The sequence below is a fragment of the Myotis myotis genome, unplaced genomic scaffold (genome assembly GCF_014108235.1).
Source record: "Myotis myotis isolate mMyoMyo1 unplaced genomic scaffold, mMyoMyo1.p scaffold_m19_p_6, whole genome shotgun sequence".
NCBI classification, from domain to species: Eukaryota; Metazoa; Chordata; class Mammalia; order Chiroptera; family Vespertilionidae; genus Myotis; species Myotis myotis.
In genome coordinates this window covers 86098646-86113209 of record NW_023416368.1, presented here as the reverse complement: position 1 = coordinate 86113209, position 14564 = coordinate 86098646, and the positions used below count along the sequence as shown (strand labels likewise).

The 14564-nt window shown below is 49.7% G+C and overlaps 1 protein-coding gene across 1 annotated transcript; it reads left to right on the top strand.

Moving 5' to 3' along the window:
• Positions 1-6845: 6845 nt before the first annotated feature.
• On the top strand, positions 6846-12993 carry NXNL1 (nucleoredoxin like 1). The gene is made up of 2 exons (XM_036312600.1): positions 6846-7171; positions 12675-12993. The coding sequence occupies exons 1-2, from the start codon at positions 6846-6848 to the stop codon at positions 12991-12993; spliced, it is 645 nt and encodes a 214-aa protein (XP_036168493.1).
• The last annotated feature ends 1571 nt before the right edge of the window (positions 12994-14564 follow it).

Below are 14564 nucleotides of genomic sequence, written 5' to 3'. Positions count from 1 at the left end.
AGCGATTTTACCAGCAAAATAGGCAACAGCAAAGAATTTCAATTCGGGACAAGCAAGTTTTAGCAAAAGCCATAGGAAAGTCCCACATACAAAGGAGAGGACGGTTACTCTGTGGAGGAAAAAGGAGGAAGTTGGGAAGGGTTGCTGTAAGAGGAAGTCCAGCAGAGAAAAGTGAGAGTTCAGGGAGATTAGTGTTTCACTGGCTAGGTAACCGGGGTAGGGGGGATGTACACCCCGTTCTGTTGAGGGTCTGTAATTGACATGGAGCGGTACTGTGTGAGAGCGCCCCCTGCTGGCCTCCCCACTCCACTTTAGTGAGGTTTCCCCCCTCATTTTCTTTTTTTAATGTATTTTTATTGACTTTTTACAGAGAGGAAGGGAGAGGGATAGAGAGTTAGAAACATCGATGAGAGAGAAACATCTATCAGCTGCCTTCTGCACACTCCCTACTGGGTATGTGCCCGCAACTAAGGTACGTGCCCTTGACCGAAATCGAACCTGGGACCCTTGAGTGCACAGGCCGACGCTCTATCCACTGAGCCAAACCGGTTAGGGCTCCCCTTATTTTCAGACAACCTTATCCATGCCAGGGATTCCAGATGAGCAATTAAGAAACCGGTTTGGCTCAGTGGATAGAGCGACGGCCTGTGGACTGAAAGGTCCCGGGTTCGCTTCCAGTCAAGGGAATGTAGTTTGGTTGCAGGCACATCCCCAGTAGGAGATGTGCAGGAGGCAGCTGATCGATGTTTCTCTCTCATCGATGTTTCTAACTCTCTATCTCTCTCCCTTCCTCTCTGCAAAAAAATCAATAAAATATAGTTTAAAAAAAAGAAATAGTTCATTGGAGATTTTTGTGAGGAGCTGAGAAAAGGAACCTCACATAAGAGGCAATTAAAAAAAAGAAAGAAAGAAAGAAACTGGCCAGGTAACTCAGTTGGCTGGGGCTAATCCGGTGCACCAAAGATTGTGAGTTTGATTCCTGGTCAGGGCACGTACCTAGGTTTTGAGTTGTCTCACCACCAGTCCGGGCATGTAAGGGAGGCAAGCAATCCGCGTTTCTCTCCCCCTCCCTTCCCTTTTCTCTAAAGAAAAATCAATAAAAACATATCCTTGGGCCCTAACCGGTTTGGCTCAGTGGATAGAGCGTCGGCCTGCGGACTGAAGGGTCCCAGGTTCGATCCCGGTCAAGGGCATGTACCTTGGTTGCGGGCACATCCCCAGTAGGGAGTTTGCAGGAGGCAGCTGATGGATGTTTCTCACTCTCTATTTCCTCTCCCTTCTTCTCTGTAAATAATCAATAAAATATATTAAAAAAATAAAAATAAAAACATATCCTTGGGTGAGGGCTTTTTTTAAAAAAGAAATAGAAGAAACAGCTCTATTCCTCTAGCCTCAGACGTGGAAACTGAGGCTTAGACAAGGGGACAGCACTCAGGGTCAAACCAAGCTCTCACCTTCTCCAGCTGGGTGGCCTTGGGAGAGTCACCTCTCCCCTCCACCTTGCTTGCCCTTTGGGTAATAACACCCGACTCCTGAGGCGCTGTAAATCACATATTTATTGATCACCCACTGTACAAAGGCTGACAGACAGGGAACTCTTTATCTGGAGAATGAAGGGGCTACCACAGTAGCTGTGGGGGGCACGGCCCGATGGACATCTCCCTCCCCAGAGGGACCCCAAGTGCCTGCAGGCCACAGCAGAAGGAGTTCTTCAAACTTTCTGGAAGGAGAGAAATGAAACATACATTGAAATAAGGTACGGAGAGAGCAGAGCTTGGGTGTGTCACTGTACGTAGAACACGAGCGCCGTGTGGGAGTGAGCAATTTCTCTGCCGTGGTCAAGTGCCCGCCACCGTAAAGGTACGCGTTTCCTGCGGCTGCCAAAACAAAGCCCAGTAAACCCTCGATTTTGCAGGCCTCCGTTTAGTGGACTTCGGAATTAATGGACAAAACTTGCCGGCCATGTGTCATAGGTGAAAATTAACGCCCTGTTAATTTTACAATGTTTTTTAACCCAGATTTGCTTATAATGAAATTAACAGGTTTTTTATTATTAATTCACTGGTTTTGGTGTTTGTGTGTGTGTGTTTTGTTAATCCTTACCCAAGGATATTTTCTCCATTGATTTTAGAGAGAATGGAAGGGAGGGAGGGTGAGAGAGAGAGAGAAATTGGTCGCCTCCTGCACACTCCCCGACAGGGGCAGAGGTCAAACCTGCAACCCAGGTAAGTGCCCTTGACCCGGATCAAACCCAAGACGCTTTGGTGCCCAGACACTCTAACCACTGAGCAGCACCAGCCAGGGCTAGGCTGTTGTGTGTGTTATTGTTGTTGTTGTTTAATTTAAGTCCAGTTAGCCACCAGGAGCCCTTCTTAGTAGGTGTTTTTTCTCAGGGTTCACCGTCGCATCTAGAGATCCTGAATTTAGTTACATCTTCAAATTTTGTTATTCCTCCAAATAAGGTCACAATCACAGGTCCTGCCGGTTTGGACTTGGATGTGTCTGTTTGGGGGCCATCATTCCACCCACTACCACTGGATAAAGGGTTAGAACAGTGGTTCTCAACTGCCCCCTGGGGACACTTGGCAACATTTGGAGACATTTTAATTGTCACAACTAGGGAAGGGGGAGTATACTACCAGCATCCCGTGGGCAGAGGCCAGGGGGCTGCTAAGCATCCTGTAATGTACAGGACAAAGAGTGATCCGGCCCCAAGTGGCAAGGGTGCGGCAGTTTGAGAACCCTGGGGTAGATGGTAGCTCCAGTCGGGCTGGAGTTGGCTCCACAGCCTGACACGGGCATTCACTGGGTGATTCAGTCAGGGGCCCAGCTTCTGCCAGGCTCCGTGCTTCCCCCGCAGGGTGGGACAACACCGCACGGACCTTGCCGACTATGCTCAGGACACTGCAGAGGAGTTCACTGTTGAGATGATTCCACTCTCAGTGCCCTCTTGAATTCCCAACAGGCCTGGACTTCCCAGGGTTCTGGCAAAGGCGAAGTGAAGAAAATCTGTCTAGGAAAGTGTTTCCAAATGGAGTGAAACAGGCACTTCTGGAAGGGATCCATTCATGAGGCCTTGACAACGTGAATTACACTCTTGGCAATGAGGCCTTTGTGGTTTTCTTAAAGCCAATAATACCAAGTTTCTTTCAGGGTCTCCCACATTTTCCCAGGCCCTGAAAAATCCTCTAGAGCAGGTGTTTTTGTTATCTACTGCTGCGTAACAAATTGCCCCAAACACGGTGGCTTCATAACTGTCACCAGAAAGGGGCCAGGCCTGAGGAGGGCCTGCCCTGGGGCAGTCGGGAATATGTGGGTTCTTGCCTTTGTGCAGGCTTTTACGATTTGAGTTCAGGTGATTTTGAGAGTACGTTTACGAAAGCCGGGGACGGTGAAACAAAGGAAGGACTTAAGATAGACGAGGCAAGATCACAGCAACAGGAATGAGCCTAAGCTGAGCTGCCTAGACTCAGGGAAGGAAGTCACAGTCACAGAAATGAGCCACACTGGGCTGTGTGGGCTCAGGAAACAAGTTACAGAGGCAAAAGGAGGGCCCTTGGAGATGAATTCAGGGAGTTAGCCTGGGGCAAGTTGCTGTGCCTGCTGCTCCCCTGGTTGCAAGTCTGGTAGAAATCCTGGGAGATTAGGAGTAAAAAGGCAGAGATACATGCCTGAGGAAGGACGGGAGGGCATGGGCGAGCCAGCACTGGCATCCTTTCTTTTTCTAATATATTTTATTGATTTTTTACAGAGAGGAAGGGAGAGGGATAGTCAGAAACATCGCTGAGAGAGAAACATTGATCAGCTGCCTCCTGCACACTCCCTACTGGGGATGTGCCCGCAACCAAGGTACATGCCCTTGACCAGAATCGAACCTGGAACCCTTCAGTTCGAAGGCTGACGCTCTATCTACTGAGCCAAACCGTATGGGCAGCACTGGCATCCTTTATCTCAAGGGTTTTTTTGTCTGTTTTCTTTAAATATATTACATATATTATTATTGTTATTATTATTGATTTCAAAGAGAGAAAGGAGAAGAGAAACATCAATGATGAGAGTGAATCATTGATCGGCTGCCTCCTGTACACCCCTTACTGGAGATTGAGCCTGCAATCTGGGCATGTGCCCTTGACTGGATTCAAACCCGGGACCCTTCAGTCTGCAGGCCAATGCTCTATCCACTGAGCCAAACTGGCTAGGGCTAGCTGGCTGTTAATTGCTTGGCCTTATTTAACTATGTGTCTCTGTTTTCCTCATTCCACTTGCCAAGATACTTCCTAGCTTCTTACTAACCTGCCTCAATACAGCAGCCATCAACTATTTCTCAGGATACATGGGTTGCCTGGGCGGTCAGTCCCTCTGTGGTCTCACTGGACTCAGTCACTTGGCAATATTCTTTGGGTGGCTGGGCTAGAGGGTGATACATGTGGCAGGTGGTGCTGGCTGCTAGCTGGGCATCTAGTTCTCCAGATGGCATCTCACCCAATAGACTAGAAAAGGAGTCTGCAGACCACAGCTCACAGGCCAAAGCCAACTTGCCAGGAGCTAGGAAGGGTTTTTACATTTCTGAATGGTTGAAAAAACTCAAAAGACTAATATGTCATAACACATGACAATTCTATGAAGTTCAAATTTCAGCCTCCATAAATAGCATTTTACTGGAACCCAGACACATAAATTCACTTACATATTGTCTAGAGCAGCTTTGCATGACAAAATTTAAAGTTGCAACAGAGACTGTATGTCTCACAAAACTGAAAATATTTATTACCTGGCCCTTTACAAAAAAGGCTTGTCAACCTCTGGGCTACCGCGGCTTCCTTGTGTTAACCAACTCAAAGGGTTCACAGTTTGGGGGGTGCTCTATTCAGAAATGAGACATGGGCCCGGGCCAGTGTGGCTCAGTTAATTAGAGCTTCGTCCTGTTCAATAAAAGGTAGTGGGTTTGATTCCTGGTCAGGGCACATACCTAGGTTGTGGGTTCAATCCGTGATGGGGGCGAGTATGGGAGGCAATCGATTGATGTTTCTCTCTCACATCAATGCTTCTCTCTCTCTCCCTCCTCTCTCTAAAATAAATAAATAGCCCAGCCCGTGTGGCTCAGTGGTTGAGCGTTGACCCATGAACCAGACGGTGACCGTCTGATTCCCTGTCAGGCACATGGCAGATTGTGAGCTCCATCCCAGGTAGGGGGCTTGCAGGAGGCAGCTGATTCTTTCTCATCATTGATGTTTCTATCCCTGTCTCCCTCTCCCCTCCCTCTCTGAAATCAATAAAAACATATTAAAAAAAGAAAACACTGCCTTCTTTATTTAAAAAAAATTAAATTAAAAAAATTAAAAAGGAATGACACATGGTTGTCACAAGGTAGTTTTACTTGCAGGAAGTAACGGAGATGGGATTCATGTCCGAAGCTGGTGTCCCCTAAGGAAGGCTTAGCCATTGGTTTGGGTTTTTTTTAAAAATATGTTTTTATTGATTTCAGAGAGGAAGGGAGAGGGAGAGAAAGATAGAAACATCAATGGATTGGGCCCGCAACCTGGACATGTGCCCTGATCGGGAATCGAACCATGACCTCTTGGTTCATAGGGGGACCGACGCTAACCACTGAGCACACCAGTCAGGCAAGGCTTAGCCATTGTTTATATACACTATTTGGTTAATCACACATTGATTTCTTCTTTGCAATTGGCTACAATGATCTGGTTGGGTTCTTGTCAAGCTCATCCTGTTTCCAGCTGTCTGCAAAACACTGTGCTACATTTTAACATGTAGTGTAAGGCTTAGAGCTGCCAGACCTTGAGGCCCTTGTCCTGTCTAATACTTGGAGCGTCTGGAGGAAGATTCCAAGGGAGTGACAGCGGGAGGTGAGAGTGATCCTGTAAACTCACACCTTCTGCCGAATTCTGTTGATGGAAACAAGTCGCCAGCCAGCCTGGATACAAGGAGAGGGGAGCTGGTTTCCCTCTCTTGATGGAGGGGCTGCAACATACGGCAGCCATGATGTTCAACCTTGCACATCAGGGGACCTTAAGGTGGACTGTCCAGTCAGAATTCAGGGGGAAGTCATCTTTATTTCCATGAACTTCTCACCGGAATCTAGCAAGTCTCTCAAGCCTGTCACAGCAGGCACGGGCCGGTCCCGGGACCCCTTCGCCCGTGGAAACCCAAGATAATTTCACCTCACGTCCTGGTCACGGCAGACACCTCAAAATACCACTCATGCTCATCTCCACTTGGAGATGGCAGTGGTTAGTAGAGCCCTGGTGAATCAGGATTACTTAATGTGCTCATGAAGAAGCATGTGTTTTATTTAAAAAATATATTTTATTGATTTTTTACAGAGAGGAAGGGAGAGGGATAGAGAGTTAGAAACATCGATGAGAGAGAAACATCGATCAGCTGCCTCTTGCACACCACACCCCCTCCTGGGGATGTGCCTGCAACCAAGGTACATGCCCTTGACCGGAATCGAACCTTGGTCCCTTCAGTCCGCAGGCTGATGCTCTATCCACTGAGCCAAACCAGTTAGGACAAGAAGCATGTGTTTTTACATCACATAAGGAACAGGTCTCCTACCTTATGTCAGTCTGACGGGCTTCCTTTGCAGTCCTGCGCATTTTTAAAACGCATTTGCAGTTATGCCTTGAGAAAAGGCCCTGGAAGCTGCCCTCCGCCCTGGGAGGCTCTGCAGAATCAGGTCAGAATCAGGTCATGGCTTAGGCAGATTAGCAAGGCCTTACACTGACCTCCTAAAGATCCCTAATCCTGGGACAGCAGCCAGCCAGCAGGCCCAGGGCCACACAGGTCCCTGCACCCTTTCCCAGGCCCTAGCCGGGGCTGCCATGGCCTCCCTCTTCTCTGGTCGAGTTCTGATCCGAAACAACAGTGACCAGGACGAACTGGATACAGAGGCAGAGCTCAGCCGCAGGCTGGACAACCGACTGGTGCTGCTGTTCTTCGGCGCTGGGTCCTGTCCCCAGTGCCAGGCCTTTGCCCCGATTCTCAGGGACTTCTTCATTCGGCTCACCGATGAGTTCTATGTGCTGCGGGCAGCCCAGCTGGCCTTGGTGTATGTGTCTCAGGACACCACAGAGGAGCAACAGGACCTGTTCCTCAAGGACATGCCCAAGAAGTGGCTCTTCCTGCCCTTTGAGGATGACCTGAGGAGGTGAGGTGGGAGGGGAAGGTCAGGGAGGGCTTCCTGGAGGAAGGGCTGTTTCTGCTGAGAGTGAAGTATTTTTTTGTTTTATTGTTGACAGTATTACAGAGGTCCCCCATTTTCTCCCCCTCCACCTAGTCCCCACCCCATTCCAGGCCTTCACCGCACTATTGTCTCTGTCCATAGGCTATGCATATATGCATATAAGTTCTTGGGTTAACCTCTTCCCGTCCCCCTCCTCTCCTCCCCTCTGAGATCTGTCAGTCTGTTCCAGGCATCCATGCCTCTGGACCTATTCTGTTTATTTTGTTCTTTAGATTCCACATATAAATGAGATCATAAGAAATTTATCTTTTTCTGACTGGCTTATTTCGTTTAGCATCATAGTCTCCAAGTCCATCCACGCTGTTGCAAAGGGCAAGAGATCCTTCTTTTTTACAGCTGCATAGCGTTCCATTGTGTAGATGTACCACAGCTTTTTTTATCCACTCATCTACTGATGGGCACTTGGGCTGTTTCCAGATCTTAACTATTGTAAATAACACTGCTATGAACAAAGGGGTGCATATATTCTTTCTGAATGGTATTTCGGAATTCTTAGGATATATTCCCAGAAGTGGGATCACTGGGTTAAACGGTAGTTCCATTTTTAATTTTTGGAGGAAACTCCATACCGTTTTCCATAGTGGCTGCACCAGTCTGCATTCCCACCAGCAGTGCACTAGGGTTCCCTTTTCTCCACATCCTCGCCAGCACTTGCTGTTTGTTGATTTAGTGATGGTAGCCATTCTGGCAGGTGTGAGGTGATACCTCGTAGTTTTAATTTGAATCTCTCTGATGATTAGTGATGTTGAACATTTTTTTCATATGTCTATGGGCCATCTATATGTCCTCTTTGGAGAAGTATCTACTCAGGTCCTTTGCCCATTTTTTAAAAAAAATTTTTTTTAATTGATTTCAGAGAGAAATGGAGAGGGAGAGAGAGATAGAAACATTAATGATGAGAGAGAATCATTGATCAGCTGCCTCCTCCATGCCCCCCATTGGAGATCCAGCCCACAACCCCAGGCATGTGCCCTGACCGGGAATCGAACTGTGACCTCCTGGTTCATAGGTTGACGCTCAACCACTGAGCCCATTTTCTAGTGGGACTGTTTGTCTTCCTTTTGTTGAGTTCTTTATATATTTTGGAAATTAACCCCTTATCAGTTGTATCATTGGCAAATGTGTTCTCCCAATGCAGTGGGTTCCCTTTTCATTTTGATGATGGTTCCTTTTGCTGTGCAGTTTTTTAGTTTGATGTACAGTATTCGTTTACTGACAGAGCGCCATCTGGTGTGAGCAGCCAGGCCATATTTGGAGGACAGAGGGCTACAGAGTAGGGCCTACACACCCCTGTGTCCATCCAGCCCCCAGGGAGTTTCACAAAGACTCAAATACATAATAGCAAACTGCAGTATGTTCTGGAAGACAAAGGAAGGATACCACGTAGAGATATAATGGGGGACCTTGCTGAGATGTGGGGGTCAGGGGATGCTCACTTAAGGAAGTGGCTGTAAAGAGAGACCTCTAAGGACAGGAAAGTTGGGAGGATGAAGTCTGAGGAAAGGGGAGGGTTTCTAGGCAGAGGCCATAGCACAGCACAAAGGCTCGAAGGACAGCCAATTTAGGGACCGATAAGTAATTGCAGGTGTGAGAAGTCAGCAGGCACCACGTGGAGCAGTGCCCCAAATGCCACCTTAACAAGTTTGATGTGGTCCTCGGCATAGCTGGGAGCCATGGAGGGTGCTGGAGCTGAGGGAGGGAGAGGTGTCGGGAGTCAAGCTTTACAATTAGCGGCCCAATAAATGGCGCTTTAGTCTGTGGCTATTTTTTTTTTTTTTAATTTTTATTGCTTAAAGTATTACAAAGGGTATTACATATGTGTCCATTTTATCCCCCCGCCCTAGACAGTCCCCTAGCCTCCCCTATCCCCCAATGTCTTATGTCCACTGGTTATGCTTATATGCATGCATACAAGTCCTTTAGTTGATCTCTTACCCCCCTACCTCCTGCCCCGCAACCCTCCCCGGCCTTCCTGCTGCAGTTTGACAATCTGTTTGAGGCAGCTCTGCCTCTGTATCTATTATTGTTCAAAAGTTTATAATGGTCTCTATTATCCATGAATGAGTGAGATCATGTGGTATTTTTCCTTCATTGACTGGCTTATTTCACTTAGCATAATGCTCTCCAGTTCCATCCATGACGTTGCAAATGGTAAGAGTTCCTTCCTTTTTAGAGCAGCATAGTATTCCATCGTGTAGATGTACCACAGTTTTCTAATCCATTCATCTACTGATGGGCACTTAGGCTGTTTCCAGATCTTAGCTATGGTGAATTGTGCTGCTATGAACATAGGGGTGCATATATCCTTTCTGATTGGTGTTTCTGGTTTCTTGGGATATATTCCTAGCAGTGGGATCACAGGGTCAAATGGGAGTTCCATTTTCAGTTTTTTAAGGAAACTCCATACTGTCTTCCATAGTGGCTGCACCAGTCTGCATTCCCACCAGCAGTGCACAAGTGTTCCTTTTTCTCCACATCCTCTCCAGCACTTGTCGTTTGTTGATTTGTTGATGATAGCCAGTCTGACAGGTGTGAGATGGTACCTCATTGTTGTTTTGATTTGCATCTCTCGGATGATTAGTGACTTTGAGCATGTTTTCATATGTCTCTTGGCTTTCTGAATGTCCTCTTTTGAAAGGTGTCTATTTAGGTCCTTTGCCCATTTTTTGATTGGATTGTTTATCTTCCTTTTGTTAAGTTGTATGAGTTCCCTATAAATTTTGGAGATTAGGCCCTTATCAGATATGACATTGGCAAATATGTTTTCCCACACAGTGGGTTTTCTCGTTGTTTTGTTGATGGTTTCTTTTGCTGTGCAGAAGCTTTTTATTTTGATGTAGTCCCATTTGTTCATTTTCTCTTTCGTTTCAAGTGCCCTAGGAGCTGTATCAGTGAAGAAATTGCTTCGGCATATGTCTGAGATTTTGTTGCCTTTGGATTCTTCTAGAATTTTTATGGTTTCCTGTCGTACATTTAAGTCCTTTATCCATTTTTAGTTTATTTTTGTGTATGGTGTAAGTTGGTGGTCTAGTTTCATTTTCTTGCATATATCTGTCCAATTTTCCCAACACCATTTATTGAAGAGACTATCTTGGCTCCATTGTATGTTGTTGCCTCCTTTGTCAAATATTAATTGAGCATATTGGTTCGGGCCGATTTCTGGGCTCTAGTCTGTGGCTATTTTTAAAAATATATATTTTTATTGATTTCAGAGAGGAAGGGAGAGGGAGAGAGAGATAGAAACATCAATGATGAGAGAGAATCATTGATCAGCTGCCTCCTGCACGCCCCCTAATGGGGATCAAGCCCACAACCCGGGCATGTACCCTTGACCAGAATCGAACCCAGGACCCTTCAGCCCACAGGCCGACACTATCCACTGAGCCAAACCAGCTAGGGCTGTGGCTATTTTAGAACTTTTCCCTTTTCCGTAGCAAGCCTTTCACTCTTTTTAAACCCCAACTTTTCATTATGAAAATTTTCAAAAATACCAACAAGTTGGAAGAAGCACACAGGGAAACGCTAGGTCATTGTTAACATCTTGCCATATTTTCTGTATCTACATACGGGCGAGGTTTGTGCTGAAACATTTGAAAGTGAGTTGCAGACTTCGCGACATTTTCTGATTTCATTCATTTTGTTATACAACAAGTTGGAAGTTTCTGGTCATGGAGAACTTCATTCTCCCCCCGAGATTATCAAAGTTTGGACATTGGCTCACTCCCACTGCCCTTTGCAGCTGGGGAAGGGGGGGTTTTTTCCCCAGAAGTGGCAACATTGCCGTCCCTGAGGCAGAAATGCCAGCTGCCAGGGCATCGTAGAAAATGCTGACCTTGTTTGAGGCGCTCCTCTCAACAGAACATCCACCCAGCTGGCACCTGGAGAAAGGGAGCCAGTTCCAACCCTCCACCCCCACCCACAGGATTGCCAGATACAGTGGGGCCTTGACTTACAAGTGTCCCGACTAAGGAGTTTTTTGAGATACCAGCTGTCTCTCTGCCGATTTTTTGCATTGAGTTGATAGAGTAATTTGAGTTAACGAGCTCCTTAACAAGCTCCATCTCGGAATGAATTAAACTCCTAAGTCAAGGCCCCACTGTATAGGATGCCCAGTAAAACACAAATTTCACACAAACTATGAACAACTTCTTAGTATAAGTTTGTCCTACATATTACATGGGACAACCTTATACAAAAAAGTATTTGTTTATATGATATTCATACTTAACGGGTGTCCTGTATCTTCACTTGCTGTCTGGCAACCTACTCCTGTGGGATTTTGCAGGTGTCATGTGTTCTCTGTGTGGAGGCCTGGAAAAGGGCCACCCAGGAACCAAGGGGGTGGAAATTAAGAACCGAGAGTGAGGCGTGCTCTCCGGCCTTTCCCTTCCCCCTCCTCTTCCCTGCAAGTGTGTTAGCTTTGTCTTTCCCTCTCTGGAGCCAAAGGGCCCTTCTTCTGCCTCTAGCTTGTTTCCTGAGCCTACGCAGCCCAGCTGGCTCGCTTCTACCACTTCTGTAACTTTCTAATTTGGAAAAAAGAAAAAGAAAGAAAGAACTATGGGTGATGGGCCCAGTCTGGCTCCCTTTACTCAACGCAGACTGTGAGGGATTCTGGCCTAGATAGGTCCTGGGGGTCGGGGTGTGTGGGGGGGGGGCTGTGGATGGTTCTCACCAGCTTCCTCCTCAGACTGAAAAGAAAACGTTGTAACCCTGTGGGCCCTGCGTGATCAAGTCAGCACCCCAATCTCCCTCCCACCTCAGGGCCTTTGCATGGGCTGCGCTGCGCCTTCTGCCTGGGACCCCTTCCCCCAACTCTTCCCCCCCCCCCCCCCGCCCCCGCCCTCCTCCTCCTGCAGATCTCAGCTCAAAGGTCACCTCCTTGGAGAGGCCCTCCCTAACCGCCAGCCCCTACCCACACTTCTTTATGGCATTTATCAATATCCATTCATTCCTCCCACACATCAGGAGTAGTACCTACTCTGCGCCCCACACTGTTGCAGGCACTGGGGACACAGTGAGTAAGAACAGAACCCGTGCCCTGGCGAAGCTGGTTCTATTGTGGGGGAAATCGCCCATGCCATGTGCAGGATGCTGACCGGCACTGAACGGCAGCGGGAAAGGAGGTGCTGCGATGTGAAGTTGGGTCTCAATGGGCAGAGGCCTGGGAAGAGCGCACCAGGTAGAGCAGACAGGAGATGGCCCGGCCCGGCCCGTGCAAGGTCCCTGAGTCGGAGCGAGTCGGGCTGTCGGAGGGAGGCACAGCGCAGGGCCGGTGTGGCCTGGCCTGCCCCGGTACCGGTACCGGTACCGGGCTTCCCCAGCGCCCAGCCCGGGCATGCACACGGGGCGTTCAGTTCAGTAGATGTGGGGGTCCCGGCTCGGGGTCACTGACCTGCCGGCCGTGCAGGGACCTCGGACGCCAGTTCTCGGTGGAGCGGCTGCCCGCCGTCGTGGTGCTCAAGCCGAGCGGGGACGTGCTCACGCGCGACGCGGCCGACGAGATCCGGCGCCTGGGCCCCGCCTGCTTCGCCAACTGGCAGGAGGCGGCGGAGGTGCTGGACCGCAGCTTCCTGCAGCCCGAGGACCTGGACGACCCCGCGCCGCGCAGCCTCACCGAGCCGCTGCGGCGCCGCAAGTACCGCGTGGACGGGGCGGGGCGGGGCGCACACGGCCGGGCTGCGGGGGGCGCCCCCGGGGCGGAGGGCGGGGCCGGGGAGCTGTTCTGACCTGGGTGGGGGATGACCAGAGGGGGGTCTGTAATGACACCTCCGAGGAGGCGGGGGTGGGATGGGGGTTGTTCTGACCCCCTGGTGGGGCGGGTCTATGGGGCGCCCTCACCCCTCACCCCTCGCCCCTTACCCGGTGGTGGGTGGGGCCGGGGGCTACTCTCAGCTCCCCAAGGTGGAATCAGAGACGGGCCCCACAGGGTCCGAGCGGGGCGGCGGGGGGCGGGGGGGCGGTGGCATTCTGAGTTCTGGCCAGGAGGTGGGGCCCCAGCAGGAGGCCATAGCAGGGAGGCGGGGGAGTGTAGGGGGAGTTCTCCAGATGGCGGGCAAGGCCCACGGGGGAGTGGGAAGGGCCTGGTGTTGTTGTTAATCCTCACCCCAGGACATTTTTTCCATTGATTTTTTTAAAGAGCGAGTGAACGGGAGGGAGGGGAGAAAGAGAAAAAAACATGGGTGTGAGGCACATTGACTTGTTGCCTCCCACACGCGCCTGCATCCCAGGTACTTGCCCGTGACCAGGAGTCAAACCCGAGGTCCTTCATGGGCAGATGCTCTACCCACTGACCCAGGCCGGCCAGGGCTGAGAAGGGTCATTCTGAGGCCCGGAGAGGGGGGAGGAACTGGAGGAGTCTGTTCTGATCCTGCCCCCCTCCCCCCAACACACACACCCCGGCAGGTGAAGGGCGGGACGGAGATCTGGCTGTGAGATACCCTCTCCCAAAAGGGGGCGGACCCAGGGCCTGTCCTGTCCTCCAGAGGCGCGCGTCTGAGCCTTCCGTCCGGGTCTCCAGAAATATTTTTACTACGATCTGGGTGAGGTGGGATCGTTACTGGTTCCAACACGGGAAAAAGCAAATCAAATCGAATAATCGTGCTGAGGACACTCAGCCCATCCTCCATGAACTGAGATGTCCATGCTGTGGAATTGTGCACCTGGAACCTGTATAGTTTTGTTAAGCAGTGTCACCCCAATAAGCTCAATAAAAGGGGGGAAATGAGGTGTCCGTGTATTTAATATGCAAACTGCAACAACCCTTTATCGTTTATACGGGATGCATTTCAATACTTGGTGCCATGGATGCCGGGGTCCCGAGTGTTCCCGGAGAGACAACAGAATCCTATACAGTAAAGAGCTAATATGTTGATTAGATCGAACAGCAGAACGACAGCCCGGACGACCTTCCGGACAAAGCCGGGCGGCAAGGACCGGCCGAGCCCCTTGCACGAATTCTAGTAGAGAAATAAACCAAAACCCCAGTCTGGAACCCCTTTCCTGGCTGTACGACTGGGACAGTCACCGCCGTCTCTAAGCCTCCTTTCTTTCTTCTGAAAAATGACACGAAGGGCGCGTCCTATCTGGCAGGTCCCGCGGGGACAGGAGTTATCTGGGCGCCAGGAACCTCTGGGTTTTGCCTCTGGCGCCACCTGAGCGAGGGGTGGGGAGCCAAGTTCTCCGGGGGGCGGGGCCAAACAGGTAAATGAGATGTAAACCCCTTCCCTGCGCCTAATCTCCGGAAAGGCTGACACGCCGCTGCTCTGGGCCGGGCGGCCTGGGGACTGGACTAGTGCGG

Coding starts and splice junctions, on each gene's coding strand:
- NXNL1 (XM_036312600.1), top strand. CDS start 6,846: ATGGCCTCCCTCTTCTCTGGTCGAGTTCTGATCCGAAACAACAGTGAC. Junction 7,172..12,674: donor TTTGAGGATGACCTGAGGAG/GTGAGGTGGGAG, acceptor CCGGCCGTGCAG/GGACCTCGGACGCCAGTTCT.